Raw genomic sequence first — 27,498 nt, 5'->3', positions numbered from 1 at the left:
AAACAGAAAGAACCAGGCCCAGATGGGTTCAATGGTGAGTTCCACCAAACACTTAAGGTATAAATTATAACAATTCTCTACAATATCTTTCAGAAAATGGAATCAGGGAGTGTACTTCCTAATTCATTCCATGAGGCCCACACTGACCTAATAACAAACCAGAGAAGACATTACAAGAAAAAGAAACTACAGACCAGTACCTCTCATGAACACAGATGCAAAAATTCTCAAAAAAATATTGAATCAACTCGATATTGTTCAATTCAATACTGTTCAATAAAAGTAAATTGAATCCAACAGAGTCTAAAAAGAATTATACACCATGACCAAGTGGGATTTATCCCGGGTATACCATGCTAGTCCAGCATTCAGAAATCTATTAATATAATCCATTACATCAACAGACTAAAGAAGAAAAATCACATGATGATATCAACAGATACATAGAAAACATTAGACAAAGTCCAACACCCATTCCTGATAAAAACTCTCAGGAAACTAGAGGTAGTGGGGAACTTCCTCAGCTTGATAAATAATATCTACAACAAACTTTCAGCTAACATCACAGTCGACGGGGAGAAATTCGAAGCTTTCCGGTTAAGATGAGTAACAAGGCAAGGACGTCCTCTCTCACCACTTATTTTTCTCTGGGCCTGTTTCCTAGACTGTAATATAAGAGGGGTGAGTAGACGGTTATTTAAGATTCTTTCTAGCTCAGATACTCTAAGTACTTCCCCTTTCCCATCCCCTTATACCGCACCCCACCCCTCTTTAAGGTTCATTACCTGAATCCATTATCAATCCATCTTCCTTTCCCCTCTTTGTCTCCTTTTCTGAAAAGTCACCAGGAAACATTTGACGAAAGCATGCTCAGTAATCAAGTTTGCTTAAACTCTAGAAAAGTTTTTGTTTGTTTGTTTATTTTCCATTTAAAATCAAAGTCCTACGTTTTCATCTGTTATTTCTGACATAGGAAAGTGTAGAGAGGAGGAGGAGGTAACAGAAAAGATGCTCCATGGCAGCAGACGTGCTGCTGCATTCTTACCTGGGCATCAGACTCCAGCCAAAGAGCAGCTAACTTGGGAATGAACTAAAATGAGGCCATCGTTAACTCTTTGCACAATCTGGGCAGGGCAGCATGGGCGGCACAAATTGTACTTTGCATCTGGAGTGGGGGGTGGGCAAGAAAGACGCGGTGCAGGATCAGAAACATCGTGCAGCATCTCTGCATGAGAAGAAAGGTGCATTTGGCTGGGCAAGTTCCTAGGGGGAAACTGCCAGGGGCCGCGGCAGTCAAGCGAGCTCGGAGCTGCGCCCGCGCGGCCCGCGGAGGTGCGGAGGCGGGGCTGGGGCGTCCGCAGAACCGCGCGCTCCAGCTCTGCCGCTGCCCGCGCACCCGGGTGTGCGAGGTCGCGGAGGACCTGGTTCGGCTTGAGTGGGATACGCAGCCCCGAGAACCTTCCACGTCCTGAGGACCGCGGTGCAGCCATGGGCTACCAGGGACAGCGGCCCGCCGTCCCGCCGCAGGTAAAACTGGAGACTGGGGCAGGTTCTGAAGCCGGGTCCCTTCAGGTTTCATTCACCCTGCAACAGAGGTGGCCTCCTTCACCTGGGGTCTTGGTTTAGCACCACGGAAAGTTCTCCGGGAGAAAAAATTGCCTTGATCTAGTTTTTCTTGGCAGGCACTTTCTAACATAACCCCTTTGATTCACAGAATCACACCGTTGGCTCTCTAACAGATCCTGTACTCTGGGACTCCACGCTGCAGTCCGGGAACATTTTAGGATGGAGATTGTTTCCACAGCTCTGCTGAACTAGTAGCTATTATTGTTATTCTTTATTGTCATCTTCACCGTTTTCTCATTGTTATTGACATTACTTACTATACTACTAATATCGTGTTAGTCTGCTACATTGCATATTTGTCTGACAATTTTCAAATTCTTTGAGCTACTAAATATTTGTTTGCCATTTTTATATTAAAACAGAGCAATCTAGATGACAGAGAAACGCTCGTTTCTGAACATAAGCACAAAGGGAAAACTTGTCGTCAGTCAGCTGCTGTTTTTAATGTTGTCAACTCAATTATAGGATCAGGTATAATAGGTAAGTGTTTTGGGTTTTTTTTCTTTTAATTTTAAGTGAAAAGGCCAAATTTAAGTCTAATTGCTAGTGTTCATTATTTTGAAAGGAAAAGATCTTAAATGATAAAATTGATAATTTTCGTCCTTTTTAAAAACCTTCCCTTTTTTCCAATGTAACAATGAACATCACATCAGTCTCTTATGCTGAAGACGGGATTGTGATTGACACTCCTTCCACATTTGAGAGCATCCTCTGCATGTGGCAGATTAAGGTAGAAGAGCTGCATGTGGGAGATGCTGAGATTTTTTTTTTCCGTAGGCTGCACGGTCAATTGATAATATCACCAACCTTACTTTTTTCTCCTCTTCCTGAAGTGTTCACTATTACTTGTCACTTTTCTATGATCAGAATCACCTTTCTATGTCTAGAAAGAGATGTAAAATCTCCAGATATTTGTAAGTGTCGGAGGTACAAAAAGTGTAATGTGTAAACATAACAGTCTTGTGAAAAATTAAACCATACAATATCTCCTTACCCATCTATAGTCTTAAATTTTCAAAGTACAATCTTATTATGATATATTAATTTTAAATATCATTTACTCAATACAGAGAAATTGGTTAAATGAAAACACATTTTTTTTTTAACAGAGGAGCCAAATAATCAGAATTGAAAGAAATGAGCAGCTCATATTTTCCCAATTTTAAGCAAGGGTAAAATTCTGACAAAATTAAGTGCATTGCATGACAGTAATAAAGGAGGTTGTTTTTTCGGTGCTTATTATTCTTTTTGTTATTCAAAAACATCCAATTTAAGAAAAAGCAGGGGCAAAACAAAATCCTGCAGTGCTCATTGAGAATATTACTTTTCCTATAAATTTTTGACATTTTAGTCACAGTCACCATTGAACATTTATCTGGGTTGAGTCATTTTTCTCACCTTTCACAAGTTGATGCATTTCTTGATTTTACTTGTTTCCGTATGTAGACTTTTTATTTCAAATGGTACATAAAATGGAAGTGCCTGAGGTGAGAGAGTAGCATGAAGGGGCGAGGCCGCGTTTGAAGTTGTGCCCACATGTACCCCGGAGGCGTGGGCCGCTCCGCTTGGCAAAATTCCAGACTTAATTCCTGAGGTGAACACTGGAAGCTGATCTATGTCAGCAACGTTAAAAAGTACCTCTTAATTATGCTCAGCAGGGTTCTTTAAGGGAAATTTTTCGGAGAATAAAAATTCTGGGTGGAAATATTTTAAATATGTTTTATTTGAAATATTTTATTGTCCAGAATCTAAAATTATTTCCAAAAATAATTCCTAAGAAATAATTTCATATACCCCCTTCAGCTTTATAAAAAGTACTTCGCCAGCTCATTTTTCTCTCCTTTTCCTACATCGTTACCCACTTTGAGTCCAGAGTGTGTCTTTTCTCACATCCCATAACCCTTCTGTGCTCTTGTCCTCTCTGCTTTCCCAGCCAGCACATGAGAAAAGCTTTGGGTCCTTAGTCTCCACGTTTTCTGGGACATATGTTCCCCTTATCCTGAAGTGAATGTTATTTGTGTGAACTGGCATCTATTTTTCGTTTACTGCTTTCTTATTCCTATTCCATCACCTCATAAACTTGCTCTCTTGACATATCCTTAGTTATAACATTTTATCCTGAAATTAGTATTAATACGCTAACATTGAATTTCAGTAGTCATATGCACTGTGTACAACTATGTCATATAAATATGTCAATTTACTTAGCCTATTATATACAGAAATTGGGGAGAAATTTCTGTATTTCTATGTTTTATTAATGTGATGGGTGGGGCATTTTATGTCTTTCCAGGATTGCCTTATTCAATGAAGCAAGCTGGCTTTCCTCTGGGAATATTGCTTTTATTCTGGGTTTCATATGTTACAGGTAAAATATTATATAATTATTTATTCCCACAAGTTAAGTTGTACAATGACCATTTTACACACACACACGCACGCACGCACGCACGCACACCCTGTAATTGAATTCCCTAATTAAAAGTGCATCAAAAAATCCTAAAGAATTTAGACATTTGTGTCTGAGGAGATTTACTTTTCTTGCTAATCCTCTGAGCAGATTAGAGAAGCATTGTATATTGCCAGGCCTAAATCCTTTTCATGTGCCTTTTTCACTTTATGCAGAAAGTGGTAGATGGAGTCATTTTAAAGGCTGATTAAGGCTGGGAGAGACTGTGCTCTGAAAGTGTAGACGTCAGGGCTTCCTTACCCACAAAACTCATGGGCAGGTGCACACGAATGAGCAGCCTTTTCCAGCTATGTTTATGCAGGTGGAACTGAGCGCCCTGGTGCTCAGCCAGCAGGGCTCGCCGCCCCCTCCCCACCTTGCCCATGTCTGCCTGGCTCCCTGCCTGCCGCTGTCTTTAAATGCAACAATAAGATGCTTCTACCTCACTTCTTCCCTTCTGCTTCCCTCTTTTCATGTAACGTGTTCATTCACAGCCGCATTTTGCCACTCCCCCTGTAAAGTGCATGCTTTCAACTCATCATCACCTCCTCTCCCTGTTGTCTTCATCCCTGCCCTGTCAACTCACCAGCTCACCTCATGACAAACTCAGGGTCTTTCCTCCACCTTAGGATCACTGTGGAAGAGGCAGCAATCATACCACCTGCAGTGGCTGCTGCTATGGCAGCCTCTATACGTGTCACCTAGATGCCCTGTTACCAGGTCATGCAGAACACCTCAGCGTCCCCTCTCCAGAGTGTTGACCTGGGCCTCAATGGCTCGGCCTTCCTGTGAGGTTATGACCCACAGCCTTCAGCCAATGACAAAAGCTGGCCTCCTTGCCTCCAGGAGGGACCAAAGTGTGGTGCACTTGGAGCTCCAGAGTGCCACCACCACAGGACTAGGCTGCAGCTCGTCTCCACCTGAGACCTGAGACCACGTCCTTACTGAGCTGTTGCCCCTGCCCTAGCCTCTCCCTCCCCTTCTCCTGAGAGCACTCCCTCAAGACCCTTGCCGGAGAGGCTCTGTCTCAGCTCGGCTCTGGAAACCCTGACCAAGGGCCCTCCCTCATCAAATTTCAGACTTCCAAGACCAGCCTTTAGCTCTGCTGTTGTCCCTTTGGCTGAGGAAGAGAGAGTAAAGCATGCAGTAGGTACCAAAGTCAGAGCTGCAGAGGCACTGAACTCTCTTCCTCCCTGCTTTCTTCTCAGCACCCCAACTCCCAAAATCTAAGCTGCTTTTACCTTCTACAGTTCTAATTTGTAGCTTAAGACCCAGAACATAGTAATGTGGGACCCATTACTTTGTGCTTATTCAGGGTTGCTGGTGTTTAAAAATTGCATTCTATTCATGAGAGCATTTATTACACTGAAAAATCCCATTCAAGGATTTACCCTGTGGGGCTGGCCCAGTGGCATAGCGGTTAAGTTAAGTTTGCATGTTCTGCATCAGTGGCCCGAAGTTTGCAGGTTCGGATCCCAGGCGCAGACCTACACACTGCTTGGCAGGCCATGCTGTGACAGGCATCCCACATATAAAGTAGAGGAAAATGGGCACTCAGGGCTAGTCTTCCTCAGCAAAAAGAGGATTGGTGGCAGATGTTAGCTCAGGGCTAATCTTCCTTAAAAAAAAAAAATAGATTTAACGTTGTCATTTTTAATTTCCTCTTTCCCAGTCAATCAGCACTGACAGATTATTAATTCCCACCCAGGCATAATAACCATGGCTTATTTAAGTGTACTGTAAATATTTGCACACGTTGTAAAGCAGTAGATAGAAAAAATTAAAATACATGTCACCGAAGAATTCAATACTTGAGGGGAGTGAACAGTTTAGCAAAGCCAAATCACGTTATACGTAAAGAAATCATACTGTGAGTAATGTCCTCACCTGATGCTGTACGTCAGCCTGCAGCAATGACTGGGAGCAGTGCTTTGCAAAGTCGTATATTGCAAAGTTACCAATCAGTGGAAATTAGCTACTCATTTTAGTTGCATGATCAAAATCCTTAAATAATTTTGATAAAGGGTGGCCACACAGAAGCAAAAAAAATTATAGACTATAATTCCCTTTTTTTTTTTTTTGCCTTTTTCTTCTCCCCAAAGTCCCTCAGTACATAGTTGTATGTTTTACTTGTGAGTGCCACTGGTTGTGCTATGTGGGACGCTGCCTCAACATGGCCTGATGAATAGCGCCATGTCCGCACCCAGGATCCGAACCAACGAAACCCTGGGCCACCGAAGCAGAGCACGTGAACTTAACCACTCGGTCATGGGGTCAGTCCCCATTTTATTTCTTAATTGGGCTTTTAAGAGCAAAATCTACAAGTAAGGTATAATATTGAATTTTTCTCTAAATTGACACTGTAATTACACAATGGTTTGTCTCTACAATTATTATTTTGTCTTTTTAAGGCCTCTAATGGGATATGTCCAAATCAAGAGGTAGTTTTTCTAAGCTCTGTTTTCATGGTTGTGAAATATTGGGTAACAATAAAGAATTATAAATACTTAAGCAAATAGTTTTATTTTAATTTGCTTTAAGATTTTCAAATTTGTTGATTAGAATAAAATAATTTCTTTTTTTGTGGTGATGAAGATTGGCCCTGAGCTAACATCTGTGCCAATCTTCCTCTATTTGTTGTATTTGGGACACCTCCACAGCATGATGACTTGATGAACGGTGTGTTGGTCTGCTCCCAGGATCTGAACTTGCAAACCCTGGGCCACCGAAGCAGAGCGCGTGAACTTAACTGCTATGCTACTGAGCCAGCCCCTAGAGGAAAATAATTTTTATTGTCCAAGCATACATAATAATTTAAAAGAAAATTTTCCTGTTGAATGACAGACTCATTCAAGGATTATCTAAAATTTTCATACAATGTATTTAAAGTGAGATCAAAATGCTATAGTGACTGATATTTCAGCTTTCTAAAACTTTTAAGAGATATATTTGTAGCCTGTATTTTACAAGTAGCTTAAAGCACTTATTATTGACTACATTTTTAGCAAATTGTTAACTAAATTATTGACTCGATTCTTAGCAAATTGCTAACTTTAAGTAATATGTTTTGAACTTCCGTAAAAGTCAGCATTCTCATCTCAAGCATATAGTTCTTCCCCAAAATGTCACAACTTCTGTGAAATTGGTTACCTCCTCCCTGTTACTCACGTCTTCATTGATTCTCTTCCCAGGTCAGTATGTTACTGTTCAGTCTTCCTGCCTTTAGCATCCATCCACTCTCTATATTGCTGCAAGAGTTCTCTCTATAAAACCTCAGCCTGACTTCTGTTACTCTCCCCATCAAAACATTCCAAAACTCTGTAATGACAACAGAAAAGAAATGATTGCATTCAAATTTCAAATTTCTTCATAGTTTGGCCACAGTCTGCATTTTTAGTCTCCTCTTTCACTAACCTAACTTCTCTTTCACCTTGTCGCCAATGCTGCCATATGTGGAACTTGCGTTTTAGCCATTCTGGACTATTCCATTCCCCACCTATTGAATATGCTTTTGTGCTGCCTTCCCACGGATAGTCCCTTGCTTGACATTCTTTTTCTCCTCTCCACCTGATGAAATCCTGTTTATCCTCAAAGGCACTACTCAACTCCTCTATGAAGCTTTTCCCAGTCTTAAACAAAGGAAAATAATTAATTGCTCTGTCCTTTGTGCTTGCAGAATATCTTTAAATATATTTATTAGGTAATTTATCACATGGAATTTGAATCCAATATGTAGACATCTAGCAATTCTGCTCTATTGATCATTGTTTCATTCAACAGATATTTACTGACACTGATGCCATTATAGCCATGAAGAACATTATTCTTACCTGTGCGAAGCTCACAATGTGGTGTGTCAGGCAGACAAAACCACATAATTATAGTACTTCATGAAAAAACACCATAATAAAAATATATGCACTATGATAGTGATACTGGCGTTTAACCCAGCCTCAACGGAGCAGGCATGTTTCGGGGTGGAAGAGACACCTCTACTGACCGTTTATGGAAAAGTGTGAGTGAGCGAAGAAAATGGAAGGGTACTCCAAGCAGGTGGAGATGTGAAAATGCAAAGGGAACTGTGTAAGTGAACCAGTCTGGCTAGAGTGTAGGCTTGGTGTTCGTGAGTGGAGAGAGACGAAGGCAGAGAGGTTTGCAGAGGCATCTATGCAGGCTCCCATGTAATGCTAATCATGACCATGTCCTGAGGACCGGCTAGATGCTGAGCATAACTCGGCCACTGCTCTTAAGCCTTCTGACTCCATGAAGTAGGTATTCATGTTCTACTTTTATGAAGGAGGAAATTGAGACTTTAATAGGTTAAAATGACTTGCTCAAGGTCTGCAGTTACTGGTAACAGAGCTGAGATTTTCATAAAGTGCGTGGATTCTAGGGCCAGACTACCAGGATCTGAGTCCTGACTCTTCCTTACCAGCTCTGTGAAGTTTGGAATTTGCTTAACCTTCTGCGTCTCCCTTTTCTCATCTATTAAATGGGGGATAATAATGGCACCTACTTAGGATGGTTGTGGAGATTAAAGAAGTTAATATACATAAAGCATTTGGAAAGAGGCCTGGCACGCAGAAAGCCTCGTGAGATTATCTGCTGGTATTTTTGTGGCTATTATCATTATTATTATCACTGTTATTGGACCCCAAAAGCAATGCTTTTTCTACCACCACATGCAGCCTATAGAAGATAACCAAAAATAGCACAGATTCTCATGCATTTTGGCTCTATAATGTGCCAGGCATTTGGTCGCCATTTAAACAGCATAAACCTCACAGACTCTTCAAGGTTGCTGTATTGCCTTACTTTACAGAGGAGACTCAGGAAAGTGAAGTCCTTCGCCTAAGATCACACAGCTAATAAATAATTTTTTTCTGCCTCATGAAAATGAGTTGATTTTTATCCTAAGGCATTAGAGAATTCCCCTGGAGGATTTGTTTATCCTTCTTTCTTTCTTTTTTTTTTTTTTGAGGAAGATTAGCCCTGAGCTAACTGCTGCCAATCCTCCTCTTTGTGCTGAGGAAGCCTGGCCCTGAGCTAACATCTATGCCTATCTTCCTCTACTTTATATGTGTGACGTCTACCACAGCATGGCGTGCCAAGCGGTGCCATGTCCACACCCAGGATCCAAACCGGAAAACCCCCGGCCTCCAAAGTGGAACGTGTGCACTTAACTGCTATGCCACCGGGCCGGCCCTGGCGGATTTTAAGCAGAAGACATGAGCAGGTTTACACTGCAGTCAGATCCATCTGGTAGAGGAGGAATGTCAAGAAAGTCTTGAGAGGAAGGGGATGTCAAAAGTGTCTTGATGGAGGGCCAGATTGGTGCCTGAGATTTCTATTAGGAGATGTTGCAGTAATCCAGGTGAGAAGTGATAAAGGCCTAAACCCTCAAATAAAGCAGGTTAGAGATTAGAAGTGAGGGGGTACAGTTGAATAATTTATGATGCAGTAATTAATGGACTTGGTGACCAAGGGAATACAGAAGGTGGTAGATAGAAGTCTAAAGCAATTCTCAAGTTTCTGTTGATACTATTCACAGTTTAGAGAAATGTGGATGGAGACACGGGTTCCAGAACAAACATATACGTTAGAATTGGGGTATTTAAAATAAAGATTCCTATGAGATCTCCAAGTTAAAGTGATTATTAGATAGCTAGATGTAGAAATCTGGAGTTTTAGAGGAATCTGGGTTAGAGATACCAATTTGGGGTTTACTAACATCGTTTGAAAATTGAAACCCCAGGCAAGAATACAATCACAGTGGGACATCTCAAAGAGTGAGAAAAAAGTCCAAGAAGCCGGGGGTTGAACAGAGTAAAAGAAACTGGTGAGAAACTGAGTATAAATTGCCAAAAAGGTAGGAGGAAATCCAACAGAAAGTGATGTCATAAAGGCCAAAGGAGGATGGTTGAGAAAGGGGAATGGTAAACAGGAGAAAAATGCTACTGAAAGAGGAAATAAAATAAAGATTTAGGAGGTGCCAGTTGGATTTATGAACTTGGAGCTTATTGTTGACCTTCTTGGAAGAAGTTTTAATGACATGGAAGGGAATCGAGGTGGAAACCATATTGCAATGATTTGTATTTTCTTCTTTGTATTTTAATGCATTTCTAAATCACTTAACGGATAAAATAAAAAATCACCTGTGATGGAAGCATGAGCAAGAGCAAAGAGAAAGCAAGAAGCGCACGTGTGCATAGCTGTGTACCCAACATGACTGCAGCGTTGTTCACAAGGTGTTCCAAAAATGTTGAGTTAAATGAAAAAAAAGAGAGAGATTAACTTTTAATTATATAATTTATACATATTTTTATCTTTACTTTCAACTCTAAAATTGGAACTTAAGTCTCTAAAATGTAAATTTAAAAAAAATTCTTAGAGTACTCTCTTAACCATAATAACTATAAAATAAAATTAATAGTTGTACTGTGTTATAAAACAAAGAATTTGATTCCCCTAAGTATATGTTTTTTCTGAATGCTGACAGCGTTTTTCATTTGCAGTCTTTACATGTTGATGCCTATGAAATATTTGATCTTTTCATTCGCAGTCTTTACATGTTGGATGCCTATGAAATATTTGATTATCTGCATTCTGTTGCTCAGACAATTAGCCACATCCTGTTAACAGTCGTTGCGTTGGTTAGGTTAGGAAAGTAAAATGGAAAAGTGACGCTTTGACTCCAGTCTGCGTACCCTCTTTTGTCAAGTTCATTGCACGGATATGTTAAGTATATTTGCATCTTGATTGAAAAAAATATATGACTGGAAACAGTACTCTTTCATGAAAGATAATGTTTTATGAAAATAAGCCTTGTCATGCTAATCTACTGTAGCATTAAATTAAACTCTTTTTTAAAATTTCCCTTTTTCTTTAAGTCAGAACATGAAAAACCTTTGTATTAAATGTAATCTGACATTTGTTTGTTATTTTGCCACAGACTTTTCCCTGGTTTTATTGATAAAAGGAGGGACCCTCTCTGGAACAGACACTTACCAGTCTTTGGTCAATAAAACCTTTGGCTTTCCAGGATATCTCGTCCTCTCTGTTCTACAGTTTTTGTATCCTTTTATAGGTAAGATTCGGGTGAAAATGAATATTGTCATTATTTGCATAAAAATACAGCCATCTCTGAATAAAATAGTTTTAATAGGCATTAAATAGTCATTAAGGAATACTAGCCGTTGAAATATTTTCCATGTTAAGTGTTTACATCTTTAGCCATTTTTCCCTTATTTTCTGGTTCTTTTCATTGGTTTTCTGAGTATTTCATTAAAATCAAGTGAGGATGATTTTCAATAGGTTAATGCTTGTGCTTCCAAATTTTGGTGAAAAATAGAATGATCAGGAAGTAAAAGTGAGTGAGAGAAATAATAGATTTCTTCTAAGGCTGAAATATGTTTTTTTGAAAACCTAAGGATTTGTGGAAGCTGTCTACAAGGCCAAAATGCTATTTAAAGTTTGTATCATAATGGCGGGAATGTCACCTAGCACTTCTTAAATAAGTAAAATGTTAACATTCACCTATGGCCAAATTGACTTCATTGTTTAAATCAGTAATACAGATGCTATTGTTCAAACCACTAGCTCCTTATGTCTCCACAGAGGCTTAGCATGTGTTTCCCCAAAATCTTCCCGTTTCCAAATGAGGGGATATTTTGGAGCCTTCACAATTTTCTGTTATTGTTCCCTCACTTTGAGTAATACACGTGTTCCTGAAAAAGTATTCGTAAACTGAATTTTAATAACAAAACAAATTGCATTTTATTTGTTTAATTTTTTTGGTGAGGAAGATTGGCCCTGAGCGAACATCTGTCACCAATCTTTCTCTTTTCGCTTGAGGAAGATTGATGCTGAGCTAACATCTGTGCCAATCCTTCTCCACTTTGTATGTGGGATGCCACCACAGCATGGCTTGATGAGTGGTGTGTAGGTCCACACCTGGGATCTGAACCCATGAACCACAGGCCGCTGAAGCAGAGCACACAAACTTAACCACTGCACCAGCGGGCTGGCCCCAACAAATTGCATTTTAAATCACGACCAAAACTTAATATTATTAAAGATGTTCTAGAAAGAATCAATTTGTAAAGTGAAAACCTTTCTGTAGCAAAAGTTGATATTCTCCCATAAGTCTGTGGTCTACTTGTTTTTAAAGTTGTGCATATTCATAATCACAGCATGTATTTAAAAGTTGTAAGATTATACCAATATTTGGGAAGTAATAACTGATGACTTTCAGAATATTGAAGATGAAATCTGTGATGGCTTGTTGGTGATGGTATTATTTTAATTATGTTTTTAGCTATGATAAGTTACAACATAATAACTGGCGATACTTTAAGCAAAGTTTTCCAAAGAATACCAGGAGGTAAGCCAATATATTTATTTCATAGAGTTGTTCATAGTTAAAGTGGTTCATAATAATTTACAAGTAAAATATTTGCAAGTGGAGGAGTTCTTAGCTGTTTAAAAAACATCATTACTATTCATATAGTTAGAATACTTTATATTTTGCATATCTTACGTGACATATCACCACCCCTCTGTAGTGACATTTTTTCATGTACTCTTTTTACTACACCATTTGTTAAATAAGCAAGCTGAGGGGCTGGCCTGGTAGCACAATGGTTAAGTGCACATGTTCCACTTCTTGGTGGCCTGGGGTTCGCTGGTTCGGATCCCAGGTGCGGACATGGCACCGCTTGGCAAACGCCATGCTGTGGTTGGCATCCCACATATAAAGTAGAGGAAGATGGGCACAGATGTTAGCTCAGGGCCAGGCTCCCTCAGCAAAAAGAGGAGGATTGGCAGTAGTTAGCTCAGGGCTAATCTTCCTCAAAAAAAAAAAAGCAAGCTGACCTTTTCCCTATTATTTAAGGTATAATTTAATATAGTAAAATTAACTCTTATTAATGTATAGTTCTGTGAGTTTTGACAACTGCATATAATCATATAATCACAGCCACAATTGAAATATGGAACAGTGCCAGCCCCCCCCAAATTTTCCCTCTTTCCCTGTGTAGTCAAACCCTCCCTCGTCTCCAGCCCTGTCAACCACTGGTCTCATTTCTCCCCCTGGTTTTTCTTGTTCTAGAATGCCAAGTAAATGGCATCACATAGTATGTAGCCTTTCGTGTCTGGCTACACTTAATGCATTTGAGATTCGTCCTTGTTCTGGGGTGTATCAGTCATTTGCTCTTTTTTGTTTTTAATTGTTAAGAAGTGTTCCATTGTATGGCTGCACAACAGTTTATCTGTCACCAGTTGAGGGACATTTGGGTTGTTTCCAGTTTGACATTTATGAAAAAGCCACTGTGAACATTTCAAGCAGACCTTTTCAGCATGTGCCACAACCCCACTCCCTGTTCAGTCTTTCACCATAGCACGGCTATTTGAATAATTCAGAAACTGTGAATCTTTTTGCTTTGAAGAGCTTCTCATCCAAGCCACTTAATCCCCATTTCTTAGGGACCTAACTCTATAGTTGTTATTACAGTCAAAATTGATGCAAAAACACATTTCCCCTTACTGCTTGAATCACTCCTTCCAGAGACATACAAAACAAAATCTAAAATTAGAAATTGCACCTATTCTTCTCACAGAGTTTAGTGGAAACTGAAATCAGGGAGACTTGACCGTCAGATCAGACCCTCCACTTGCTAGCTGTGTGACCTTGGAAGGGTTAATGCCCTCTCTGAGTTATAGTCTCTTCATCTCTAAATTATGAATTAAAGTATCACCTGCTTCCTAGGATTATTGTGTGAAAAAGAGGTAATACAGACAGTATCTAGCATACAGTAGGCTTATCCCACACTGCAATCTGCAGCTTCTGTCCTAGCCCTCAACTGCCAAATCATGTTTTCATAAACTGAGATCATGTGAGTGAATGGAATGCTAAGAAAAAAATGAGCAGAGTATAATACCGTATATACAATATGATCTAAATTATGTAAATTTTCCATTTCCATAAATAAAGAAAAAATATATTCACATGTAAACTGTGGTTTTCTGTTAATTTTGGGACCCCTAGGATTTTTTTATTTTTCATTTTTTCAGAGAAGCATGTATTAATTTGGAAAGAAATATTTTTTGCTTTATGTTCTTATTTGAGAAGTAATTCATATTTATTGGGAAAATATTAGAAAACACAGATAAGCCAAATAGACACGATAGAACATACTCATAATCTCTTTCTCTTTAGACAACCAGGTAGGGACCATCCTTCCAAGAACTTCCATCCTTCTTTCCTTCCTTGCTTCCTTTTTAATGTACACATTCAGTTTTTAAGACTGCGTGTACCTTTGGATATTCATGTGAATAAGATAACGTTACACATCTTGTTCTGAAACGTGCTTCGTTCTCTTAGACGTACATTAGGAACACATTCTCCTATCATAACATAGAGATCTATCTTATTTGCTTTAATGGCAGTTCAATATTCTGTATAGTATCTACTATACAGGGAGATGGACCATAATTAAATTAATTTCCCCTGAAAGAAACATTTTGATAATTAATTTTTATTTATTTTTAATTTTAAAAATAATATATAAATATATACTCATCGTAAAAATAAAACATCCTAGATAAGGCTAAAGTTCCCTTTGAAACCCCTTCCTGGTTATTAATTTTATAGTCATCAAAAATGACTTTTAAAAAATAGGTCACATTGCAAAGAACACACTTAACTCATCACAGTTTCTTCACTGTTCTTGAATGTGATATTTTATAATGTATGCTATGTTTGTATATCTTATAAAGCATAATATAATGCCAAAGTCTTTTTAGAAGTAGATAAATTCCTTAGCAAAGCTGTACTTTTTTTCCTGAAATATATCACTAATGCTTTAGACTGGCATGTGGTCAAATGCTTATACTTTTCTCAGGTAACCAAAGCCTTGGTTCTTTTTTCTTTTCTTTTTTTGCCAAGGAAGATTTGCCCTGAGCTAACATCTGTAACAACCTTCCTCTGTTTTGTATGTGGGTTGCCACCACACCGTGGCCACTGGTGAGTGGTGGGGGTCCTCGCTTGGGATCAAACCCAGGCCACTGAAGCAGAGCACACCAAACTTAACCACTAGGCCATGGGGCCAGACCTAAAACCTTTCTTCTTGATACAAGTCAAACTAATGTTGTGTAAAAAGTAGTGTGTTTAAACGATTTTGCAATTTTTCAAAAATTTAAGTATTCGATTTTCTTGACTATTGTTTAAACATTTAAAGTGTGTATCCAGGTGCGTTTTTGTTAGAAGATCAGTATAGGTAATAGATCTCATCATTAGATCATTGGTGAAAAATGTCCTTTCTGCTAAAGAAGATCCTCAGTTATTAGGCTCCTACGTGCTATTCATTGCAGGCTATCTCAGTGTTTTTCTAGGCCTTAGAATTTTCCCAGTGAAGGAAATATATTTTCTACCAAACATATTTAGTAGAGCAAATGGTTTGAAGGTGTAAGTAGAAACAGATATACAAATAACTTAATTCAGATTATGTTCACCAGACAGACGTGAACAGTTGAGTTCAGGGTTTGGGAAACTTTAACTTCCTATTTTCTTATTTAATTCACAATTTTATCATGATTGTTTAGTTATAGCTGAGTTGAACAAATACTAATGATTAAGTATTCCATTCTACTATGTGTGTGTGTGAAATTTATGCCCTTTTGAAATTCCTAGCTTGAAACTTCCTTGTAAGTTAGTTTATTGGCCATATCAGAAAATTAGTCTCACTTTTTAGAGTAACAGCTCTTTTTTTAAAAAAAATCACACTTATTTGACTTGACTTCTATAGACTTTAGACTTTGCAGAAATTAATGCATAAAGATTTGGTAGGTACCACTGAAGACATTTCAAAAATATAATGACATGATCTCTGAAAGAATTCAGAATGAGCTAAAAAAATTTAAACAATAGTGTCTTCATTGGAATAGATGTACAGCTCCTGAAGTGAATACTGTGATTAGCACAGCTTAAAAATATATAAAGCCTTGTAGGTATGTTATTTTATGTTTACAGATTTTGTTTGTGTTTGATGATAGACACACACACACACACACAGACTGTTATCTGCTCATTCTGATAGGCAAGAGTCTGTGGTGTATACCAGACCCAGCATCTTCCCTGTGACTTCTCTATCCAAGTTTCTTCTGTCTGCTTTCCTTCAGGGAAAACACTTCTCTCTCAACAAAAGGATAGAAATTTGTGAATATTTTTATCTGAACCTTGATTTTTGAAATTTTGCTGAAGTTTTACTGTTCAAGTCTCTCTTGGATACAGAAGTTAAAAAAAAAAAATGCACCTCAGAAAATGCCTTTCCTCATGTAGCTTACTTTCTCAATGTAGGGTTCTGGTATTAGAGGGTCTGGGACAGGAAGTGACGTAATGGTTTTAGCCTTTGGAAAGGAGCTCTGTAGTTTCTAGATTAAGAATATATTCTAAAAGGACAATGGAAAGTAGAAGCAGGGAAACTGATTAGGAAGCTATTAAAATAGTTTGAATGCAAAATATTATAAAATTATTTGAACTATAGGTTCATCCTTAAATTATTTTGTATTTACATTTTCGTGAATTCTTTCTATTTTTACATGGTTTTATGGAATTTATTTACCCTTAAAATCTTTGCCATTTAGGTAGCACTTAATGTTATTTAAGTCATTTTTATAATTAAATGTTTGGCTATTTGCTTGTGTCGCTGGTGTGTTACTCATACCTATAAACACTTCCTAACATTGATTGTGTTTCAGTTGATCCTGAGAACGTGTTCATTGGTCGCCACCTGATTATCGTGCTTTCCACGGTCGCTTTTACTTTGCCTCTGTCCTTGTACCGAGACATAGCGAAGCTCGGAAAGGTAATGTTTACATTTTAAATTGGCACAGAAATGCACTTTGTTACCTGCGTTAATTTAACTACTGTCTATGTGACCAAGTTCTTAATTGCAGTATTCATCTTTGGTTTCTTTCAGTTTACTTCTAATTATGCTAGAGTAAACTCGGGTTGAATCTTTAGCTTATTTTGGGGAACTGATGATTAAATAGTTGATGAGTACGAAATAAATGTGTCCTTTATTTTTCTTTTTTAAGGTAAGTACTCTAACTGACATCAGACAGCATACTTTAAATTTAGAAAATGTAAAGAACTATACTTAAACCAAGTGTAATTTATTGAAAAAATGTTCTATCATTTTTTATAGATAGTAGTTAAATCAATTTAAAAGTAAACTAACTTAAGAGGTAAGGATGAATCACTTCATTGGCTTAAATTTTTTTGTAAGTTACAGTGCCTGTTGTGTCTATTTTTCCTCCAATGAATACAAATGTCAATGTGTTGATTGATCAATTGTTGAGAATTTGGCCAATATTTATGATTCTTATTGCTAAGAAGAAATACTGATTTCTTTCGAATGAAACCAACTAAATAATTGTTCAACTCACTGCATATGCTCATCTGCATAGATCAGCCTTTATCTGACTGTATTTTATTTCCCTACTTTCAAGGAATGTTTGTATTTGACTCAAAATGCTGTTGGTGCTGTATCTACACAATGCCAGCCATTCCAATAAAAAAAATATTTGTTATACATTTGACATTTTTAATATTCTATTTTTAAAAATCCAACAGTTGATTGAATGTTACTTTTCACTGGATGTTTGATGTGTATCCACAGTTAGGGAGTTTCTCTGTCCAGGTAGAGCTGAGAGTGGAGACGATGTTCCAGGGTATTTCAACCTCTCCCCCTTCCTTCCCTAACAGTCATCCAGGAATAAACAAGAGTGTACAAAAGGGGCTTTTTTTGGTGAATTATCTGAAATAGTTGAAATGTTTTCCATTTCACATGTTCAATGTGGACATAAATGTTATCTTCTGAGAGAAGAAGGCAAGACATTCATGACAAGAGAGCTACTAATATTCTATCATATCATTAATACCGGAACATTTTTTCTCTAAATGTATCTTAAAAGTCTCATGTTGACATATCTAAATAGATCTCCCAAAGAGCAAAGCAGGTTAATTAGGAGCCCTGATCGGGAGTCAAGCTGCTTGCATTTGAGTTCCCCTTCTGCCGCTTTCTGGCTGTGTGACCTTGGGAATGTCACTTAATATCTCTCTTCCTCAGTAGATGAGAGGAATCATGATAGAATCTTCTTTCTAGTCAAAAACTAACAACCTAGAAAACATGGTTGATGACAATCAAATGAAATAAAAGGAATTTTATATTATTTTTTAATCAGAGAAAAAAGTCTAAAATGTGCTTATCCATTAAAAAATTAAGAGCGGAAACAGATCTAATGTAATGATGTAATAAGTTCACAGAACACATGCACACACAGACCAGTGTATATTGTAAGCAGTTGAAGTGGTGGCAGAAGAGAAAGGAAAATGGAAAGGAGAGAAGACTTAGAAACACAGACCAAAGGGCAAAAACACATAGGGAAAATAGACTAACAGAGCTAGAGAGCAGAAAGGAAAAGCAGAGGCAAAAATGTAAGTGAGGGAATCGGGGATGGGGGTGGCATTGAAGGGAGAGGGTAAGATAAAGACAGAAGCAGAAGATTAAGTATACACAGAAAAAAGGTGCAAGTCAACACTAAGATACAGCCTGAGGAAAAAATAAAGCATAATTTCACTTTATTATTATTATTTTTTTTTGAGGAAGTTTAGCCCTGAGCTAACTGCTACCAATCCTCCTTTTTTTGCTGAGGAAGACTGGCCCTGAGATAACATCCATGCCCATCTTCCTCTACTTTATATGTGGGATGCCTACCACAACATGGCTTGACAAGCGGTGCCATGCCTTCACCTGGGATCTGAACTGGTGAACCCCAGGCCGCCGAGAAGCGGAATGTGCAGACTTAACCTCTGCGCCACCGGGCTGGCCCCTCACTTTTACTTTCATAAACTAAAATCACCAGTTTTGTAGTCTATGCAGGAAGCCATTAAAAGCATTGAAATCCATGTTGCAAGATTACAATAATTGTCATGTATGATACTTGCTCTCCTATTTAGGGGGAAAAAACTAGCACTGTGATCTGATAAGAAGTTATATGCCTGAGATTATCAACACCAATTTATAAGAATAAATTACCAAAGAATTATATTTTTAAAAACAGTACATAAGTTTACTCAGGTAAAAAGAGAAATACCTAATATTTTCAATAAAATAATCTCTATTCAAAGCTAACAATAGCTTTACTTTTTTATTTTTATTTTTTGCAGATCTCTCTTATTTCTACAGTTTTAACAACTCTGATTCTTGGAATTGTGATGGCAAGGGTAGTGTCACTGGGTCCATACGTGTAAGTTTTGTTGCTATATTAGTTGGTCTTCAATTTACAGCCTTCCTATAGATAGAGATACATGACATATAAATACTGCGATAGAAAGTCATCATGGTACCAGAAGCATCATTTATCTTTAGTATTTGACACAATGAGAGAAAATAGTTATATGTAAGTAGACATGCATTTTTCAGCTGGACCCTGCATGGCTGAGGAGACTAAACTGAGTTTATTTATTATTTTAACAGCCAGCCCTAAGAATTAGAATAAGGAAGGAATTTTGAATAGTGAGAAATAGGAACATAGCAGAGCTCTCAGAAAGAAAAGGGGTACATTTGGCAGAAATTTCTATATCTACCCCAGAGATGGATTTATTCTTAAAGTTTCACCAGTTTAGGCTGAAATGAGAATAATAAACAATATAGTGGATGCCATTAAGCAAAAGGCAGGCACTTTGAAAACCACCCTTTATCCTCTACTAAGATTACATTCTTTAATTATTTTGTGTTAAAATGCTTTGTCATTTATGAACTGATGGTGATAGCTGATAGTGGTATTTATTTGTTTTTAATATTATTATTTGGCCAAATAAAATGTTGGCAACTTGGTATTGGTGCTCCAATTTTAATTTTGAAAATGTTACTTATCCACGAAATTCAAAGTGTGGCTACTGATGGTCTAAACTACACAATTTTTGTGCTTTGATTGTAGAATAGATTCCCAGGTAAGGACTGGGGAGTTTATATTCATTGACCCAGGAGAATGCTGGGATGAAACTAGCTAAAGTTGGCTTTAAACACAAAATTGGATTCCCAGAATGCACAATAAATATTTATTGAATAAATAATACATTATGTAGTTTCCATGAGACTTTAAATATTTTCTCTATCCTAAATAAGACAAAATAAAATTAATTTAAGATGTAGTGTTTAGCACAGTGCAAGGAACATGTTGGTCTTCAATGAATGTTATCTGTAAGAAAAAAATGGAAACCTGGTGAACAGCTATAATTAGTAATGCCATCCCCAAGGCAACATTTTTTCCTATTGATTAATTGTTCTGCAAAATCACTTCATTTTCAACTGTATGTGCTTATGTCAGGCTTCTTAGTTTACCAGGAAAGTACCAAAAATTGTGCCTCAAATTTATCTGGAAGGAAGTATGAAGTGTCTAGTCGAACTAAGTTTGACATAGCCTTTTCTTTGAAAAAACAAATGCCTGTTTTTTAAAGGAGTTAAAGAAAAGGGGAAAGCATAAATAACTATAATGTTTATATTAATGTTCTCTTCAAATAACTTAAACTCAGTTCATAGTTGTATTAGTCAGCTTCAGCTGCTGGAACAAAAAATTACAGACTGGGTGGCTTAAACAACAGGAATTTCTGTTCTCGTAGTTCTGGAGACTGCCAGCGTGGTCAGGTTCTGGCGAGGGATCTCTTCCTGGCTGCAGAAAGCTGCCTTCCCCTTGTGTCTTCACAGGGCAGGGAGTGAGAGAGACAGCAAGCTCTCTGGTGTCTCTTCTCCCCAAAGCCCACCAGTACATAGTTGTAGCTTCTAGTTGTGAGTGCCTCTGTCTGTGCTGTGTGTGCAATGCTGCCTCAACATGGCCTGATGAGCCGTGCCATGTCCATGCCCAGGATCCAAACCACTGAAACCATGGGCCAATGAAGTGGAGCACACAAACTCAGCCAGTCGGCCACTGCGCCGGCCTGTGGTGTCTCTTCTTAAAAGGGCACTAATCCCAGCAGGAGTGCCCCACCCTCACGATCTCATTTAAACCTAATGATTTCCCAAAGTCCCTATGTCCAGGCACCATCATAGTGCACTGGGGCTTAAGGCTTCAACATAGGAATTTTGTGAGGGGACACAATTCAGTCCATAGCACTACTGTTTTTGAAATGTGCCTGGTTCACTTTAACATGGCCATTTATTCTTTCATTTAGTATATGCTTTCATTAGTATATGCTTCTCGAATGTTTCTAGCTATTCTGCTGTGCCTGGAAAGAAAAAGAGCAGAGAGGCTAAGTCAGCACCTGCTGCAAGTTATTCACAGTCAAGAGTGGAGAAGGGACTTACTTTAAAAACAAAAAAAGAAGAAAGAGAGGGGCTGGCCCAGTGACATAGTGATTAAGTTCATGTGCTCCACTTCAGCACCCAGGGTTCACCAGTTCAGATGCCAGGTGCAGACCTACACACCATTCATCAAGCCATGCTGTGGCAGGCATCCCACATATAAAGTAGAGGAAGATGGGCATGGATGTTAGCTCAGGGCCAGTCTTCCTCAGCAAAAAGAGGAAGATTGGCAGCGGATGTTAGCTCAGGGCTAATCTTCCTCAAAAAAGCAAAAAGGAAAAGAAATGACAGCACAGTATGAGGAGTGCAAAATAGAAGCATAAATGAGAGGCAGTGGCAGTGCCGAAGAAAAGAGTACTTACTAGTCTGTCTGAATCAGGGAGGGCTTCCTGCAGGAAGAGAAGTATGATCTGGGTGTTTTGAAAGATGAATCTGAATTTTTCCAGATAGATAAGGGGTAAAAGGTATTACAGACCTAGGAAACATAAGCATAAAAGCATATATTAAATTCTGCTGACATTTATTTAGTGTCTATTATATTGGTACTGTATTCAGCTCTGGTTTTCAAAAGCTGAAGTCACAGCAATAAAAAGCTAGTAAGTATATTGAAGAGAATACAACAAATAATAATTTTTGGTTAAAAATTTTGATTGTATAAGACAACTATTTTAATTGAAGCTTTATTATGAAAAGTGATTCTAGGGAACAAATCACAAAGTTATAATAAAAGATCTTACAGATTTGGTAAATACAGTACTATGAGGCAATATTGAGGAAAACAAATGTAGTTAAGGGTTGGAGGTAAATAAATTAATCGTTAATTGAGCCTCAGGAGAAGAGTTGAAAGCAATGATTTTCCACTCTGGCTTCACCTTAGGAATTAGGATTAGAATCACCTTAGGAAATGGCTTTGAAGAGTACTGACCCAGGGAAGCACCTGCAGAGACTGAGAGAGAACTGGTCGAGGAGCCGGGGCACTGGATTTCTTCTTTAACGCTGGTGATTCTGTGAACAGGGATCTAGAACCTCTTGGTTTAAAGAAATTAAAATTGTGAAGACGCATTTTAACTTATGCATCATTTCTAAAATTAGACTGGAGATTTTGTGTTATTTTAGTTGCTGTTGTATCATTATTTTTCATGATTCATTCTCCCCTTTTTTTTCCAGTATCTTTTATATATAAAATATTATTATGAATACAAAGAGAAATAAAATATCTGCTCTCAAGAGGCTCATAGCTTAGAGGGGGAGACAAGGCAACACAAATGAGCATCATATAGGCATTGTATCTTGATACAAAGGAAAGCAGAAGGAGAGACACTTCCTGGTGGCGTAAATGAATTGATTTTATGGCCAAAGGGCTGTTTATTTCTGTTGTGAACAAAATGTGGCCTGTATCTTTCTAACCTTTCTCTAGTGGTGATATCATATTTTATCTGAGCCTTTGAAACTTCTCTAATAACAGGGATTATTTGCTTAACTCTTTCAACATTTAGATGTTAAAGAAGTGTGTTTTTTAATACTGTGCTGCCTTTTATTTCTGTTTGAATACTACTGCAAACAACTTCTGTTTGTCCAGATTTACAGTCAGGCTAATGAAATCCTGTGTTCAGTGATTGGCTTAGGAGCTAGGCAGGCGGGCGTCTTTCTGAAAATATGACAGCCACGAATGCTTATAATCCATAAAACATGAGAAATTCAATACTCCATGTGTGTTTTCCTCATTCTTGGTTCAGATGAGTGATCAGAAAAGCTGCACTTTTTCATAGGGCTTTTAAAGTGGTGTTGGAAGCAGGTCTTTAAACCCACTATCAGAGCAGAGGAAGGTCTGTCATAGCTACTGGTGTTGACCTTGTTACTATGGAAACACCTTTTTAGTGATTGTATTATAAAAATAAAACACAAAATTCAATTTCCTTTTCTATACCTCATAAGGCTATAAATTCTGCTTTTTGATATGATTTCAAATATCTCACAGTCCAATGGCTTTCACTTCTTTTTGGAAATAATGTTCAGTTTTATTGTATTTTCTAACCTTTTGCTTTCTAAAAACTGAGGTGGCAAGGCAATTTAATTGCTTCCCAGAAAGTGTGCTAGTATCAAAATACAGTAACACAGGTCTCTCATTTCTTTTCCAAACTACAATCAGAAGCATTATCACTGTGAAAACCTTCATTCTGTGCCTTATCAGTATTCAATTCTTTACATTCAGGATGGAAATGATAGCATGCAGTCCAAATTGATGACTGTGTTCTCTTCATATAACATCTCTTTTATGGCATTTTTAATCAATAGTGTGGTGTTCAAAACATAATTCTGAAAAGTGTACCTTTACTTTCAACAGGTATTTATGCATATAAAACGTGCCTTCCCCAACGATCTCAACACCTATTAGTTTCTTTGCCCTTTATCCAGTCTAACCCTGAAATTCTACAATTTAATGCCATACAAAAAGAGAAGCTAGAGGGAATTAAAGAAAGGATAAGGAAAAAATGGGCAAAGACAGAGGAATACTGCATATTTGAAAAAGGAAACAATTAGTTGTGTCATACAGTGGCCCCTGATTTTTTTGATGATGTATAAATTATTGCCCTTTTTGTTGCAAATGACAGCAACCATAGAACCCCAACTGGTTGAAGCAAAAGAGAATATATTGACTCACATAAGTTCAAGGGTATTTCTGTTATTAGATTTAGTTAGATTTAGGAGGTCAATCAATGAAATCAGACGTAGTTTCTCTTTTTTCATCTTGGCTTTGCTTCCTGTTTTGGCTCTAGTTTCTGAAAGGCTTACCCCTCATTGCGACAAGATGGAAACAACAGTCTTAGCCTATATCCACTCAAGTCCAAGTCCATAAAAAGAGAAAGAGCTTTTTCTTTTAGGTTACCTCTAACCTCACTTCCAGTATTCGTTCTGATTAACTCTAATGAGGACCCATGCCAATCCCAAACCCTGTTGTCATGGACTGTGTGGAGTTGCTTATATTTAGGTTACATCCCTCCCTTGATGCTAAGGTTAGGGTCAGCCCATCTAAAAGCATGTGAACTGAGAGTAGGTGAGAGGGTGGTCCCAAAGGAAATGAAGGCAATGATGCCTGAAGAAGAGAGATTAGCCATTGCATGGTGCAAACTACAGATGTCCAATTCAGGTGAAATGAGGTGACTGGTACCCTTTAGGAGCTTCAATCAAACGATATGGGTGGAAGCCAAGTTAGAGAGAATTAAGATGTAAGTGAAGGATAGGGAAGTGAATTTGGCAAATCTCCCCCTCTTTTTGTTTTTTAAGAGCATCACTGAATGAAAATAACATGACAAAACAGTGGGTTGAGGCAGTCAGAACCCTAAAAAATACCTTTTTTACCATGGGAGATATTGAACATGTTATAGACCAAGCCAAAAGATGGAGCTCAAGTCCCCTAAGAGATCCTGAAAAGTTGGAATTGCTAATATAGAGTAATCCTTGGAGAGGAACTGGGATACTTCTCCCTCTTGAAACAATAAGATAAGACTATGGAGAGTGAAATATGGACAGATTCTGAAGACCAGTGAAGGGAATTTGAGTGTTCATGCCTAATAGCCTCTATTTTTTCAGAGACGAGATTACTATCTGAGAGTGTGGTAGACAAGGGTATGTTCAGGACCTGAATCCTTTGCTTGGTTAAATTTGGAACTTTCACCATAGGAAGTGAGAAGGGATCTACACATAGAAATAAAACAATCATGCTATATGTCAGACTATCTTTATTGATCTTTTATGTGTTTTCTTGTATTTTATGTCTTTCCCACCATATTGTAAGCTCCACGAGAACAGGGATCACATTTGCTTTTTCACACTGTATACCCATTACTCAGCACAGTGCCTAACACAGAATTAGAATTCAACAAAGAACTGTTGAATGATCAGTTGAATAAGTGAGTGAATCCATGTGCCTTCTGGTTTTAGTTGATTCAGCTTAGAGATCAACTGACCCAAATTTTGAAGTAATAAGACAATAAAAATCATCTTGAGACAATAAAAATTTTACGTAAAAACATTTCTCGTCAGAGAAAATTTTCCTAAGGTTGTTTCCATGCTAGCAAAATTGCTAACTCATTTGCCAAAATAGCATTTGACTCCAAGTTCTGCAGCCCTATCAGAGTTAATGGTAAGTCTTAGCTGACCAGTTGCCTACATGAAGCAATAGAGAGAACCATCATTTGACTTGAGTCTACGTGAAAATAGGAAAAACAGCTGCAAGACAATATATTCTCAGAAAGGATTAGTCCAGTCGCTGTGTTAGTGGAGCTGGAGGAACAGCCTAGGCTGCCCAGGGTTAGGAACTCATTCCACTCATTATCCATTATGTTCGTAAATGGCTGCCTCAGTAAGCTTTGCCACTTGTCTGTTATCTCCAAGTAGAAGCCAAACTGGTCTCTGGTGTAGATTCACAACCTGAGAGCAAAGTAGAGTAGCCTGTTCTTTCAGCCAACAGGCATTTATTAAATGTCTTGCTGGTGCCAGTAAATCTTCTAGATATGGGGGCTACAAAGACGAAGAAAGCACAGAACCTGACCTCAGATGTCTACACTTTGTAGATGGGGAAAATAGACATTTAAAAGACAATCTCCACATAATATTTAACAGAATTATGGGAAAGTGCCATGGAAACAGAGGAGAGGCCCTTTGCCCAACCTGGGCAGGCAAGAAATATTTTAAGATAAGACAATATCTCATCTGCTGCTTGGAAAAATGTACTAACATTAATTGGGTCAAAAAGGAAGGGAGGAGAGGTCGGAAGCTTTGCTTAGCAGAAGTGTGTGAGGCCCAGAGGTGTGATGCATATAATGGTAGAAGCAGTTCAGGATTCTAACATTAGGAGGGCCTAGGACAGGAGGGTCACCACCGTTGGTTAGGGGAACTATCAAATAAAAATAAAGGTGCTTTCTCTGAGAATTTTCTCATAAACTCTATCTCACTTTTATGTTGCTCCTCAAATATATATTTTATCACAGTTCTAACAACAGTCATGTCTCCATATAATCCCTTTTGAAAAACTGCTGAAGATGCTGCCTACCTAATCCATTGACCCCCACTCTCCCATCACCACCACCTATACAGCTTCTGTGTTTAGGAAATAATTAGAGTTTTGTTTATTCTGAGCTGGAAGTTTGGCTAAAGGGTACAAAGGAATGATGGTAGAGAGGTTGGCAGAGACCACCATGAGAGGAAAGCTTCGTGTGTAGTGCTGAGAAACTTGGATTTGGTCTTTAGTTGATGGGGCACTGAAAGTTCTTCAGCAGAAGAGGAACCAGAGCAAGCCTCCATTTCAATTGGACTGCTCTCACAGCAGAGGTGAGGTGAGGCTAGATTGGGGGTATGAAGACCTGGAAGGAGGCTATCTATAGCAAGCATCCAGGCTAAAGACAACTGCAACAGTATGAAGGCAAGGCTGGTAGAATCAAGAGGAAAAAAAGACGAGAGTGATGCCAAGGTTTCCAGCTTGGTCAAGCAGGCTGGTGTATGGTCCAGAACTCACCACCAAAAGGAGGAAATGGAAGAGTGTGTTCAGTCAATAGCATTTACTAAACACTTACTGGGTCAGTCACTTTTCTGGTACTGGGGCTGTGAAGATATAGCACAATCCCTTTCTGCAGGTCTCTTAAAATTTACTGAGGGCAAGGTCGGGTGGATAAACACATAAAAGATAACCTTAATAGATTATTTAATAGAATTATGAGAAGGGTGCTACGGAAACACAGAGAAAGGACCCCACCTTCTTTTAAGTTGTTACCCAGGATAGGAGAGGAAGCAGATCTGGGAAAAACGTAAGTTTTTACTATTTTAATATCTTGATTTTGAGTAACTTCCTTGGCATGGGGAGAGAGGGTAAAGAAGGAGGAGAAGTCACCCAGAGTTTTGGAAATGCAAGTCTGGAGTTTAGGGAGGGTCTGGTATGGACAAGATTGCACAGGGACAGCATGTAACGTGATGAGAGGTGAAACCCAAGGAGAACACCAGTGGAAAATAATTATCTGGAGCTCATGTATGAAACTACATTTATTTTTAATATAAACACATTAT

General features: G+C 38.3%; 1 protein-coding gene across 4 annotated transcripts in view; it reads left to right on the top strand.

Moving 5' to 3' along the window:
• Positions 1 to 469: 469 nt before the first annotated feature.
• Positions 470 to 27,498, top strand: part of SLC38A11 (solute carrier family 38 member 11) — a 54,291-nt gene continuing 27,262 nt past the window's right edge. The window contains exons 1-8 of one of the 4 annotated variants that reach the window (XM_070508026.1): positions 1,343 to 1,527; positions 1,715 to 1,817; positions 1,989 to 2,106; positions 3,920 to 3,994; positions 11,028 to 11,162; positions 12,393 to 12,458; positions 16,832 to 16,938; positions 19,305 to 19,384. In XM_070508026.1, coding sequence (XP_070364127.1) covers positions 3,934 to 3,994; positions 11,028 to 11,162; positions 12,393 to 12,458; positions 16,832 to 16,938; positions 19,305 to 19,384 — 449 coding nt within the window. In that variant the 5' untranslated portion in view covers positions 1,343 to 1,527; positions 1,715 to 1,817; positions 1,989 to 2,106; positions 3,920 to 3,933. Of the gene's footprint in view, positions 682 to 1,070; positions 1,528 to 1,714; positions 1,818 to 1,988; positions 2,107 to 3,919; positions 3,995 to 11,027; positions 11,163 to 12,392; positions 12,459 to 16,831; positions 16,939 to 19,304; positions 19,385 to 27,498 lie in introns of those variants that run through there. The other 3 variants (XM_044768783.2, XM_014860295.3, XM_070508025.1) reach the window with 3 other exon arrangements.

This window comes from Equus asinus, chromosome 4, assembly GCF_041296235.1.
Source record: "Equus asinus isolate D_3611 breed Donkey chromosome 4, EquAss-T2T_v2, whole genome shotgun sequence".
Classification (NCBI taxonomy): Eukaryota; Metazoa; Chordata; class Mammalia; order Perissodactyla; family Equidae; genus Equus; species Equus asinus.
Note: the sequence above shows the minus strand (reverse complement) of the source record. Positions and strands in the feature narration are given on the sequence as shown.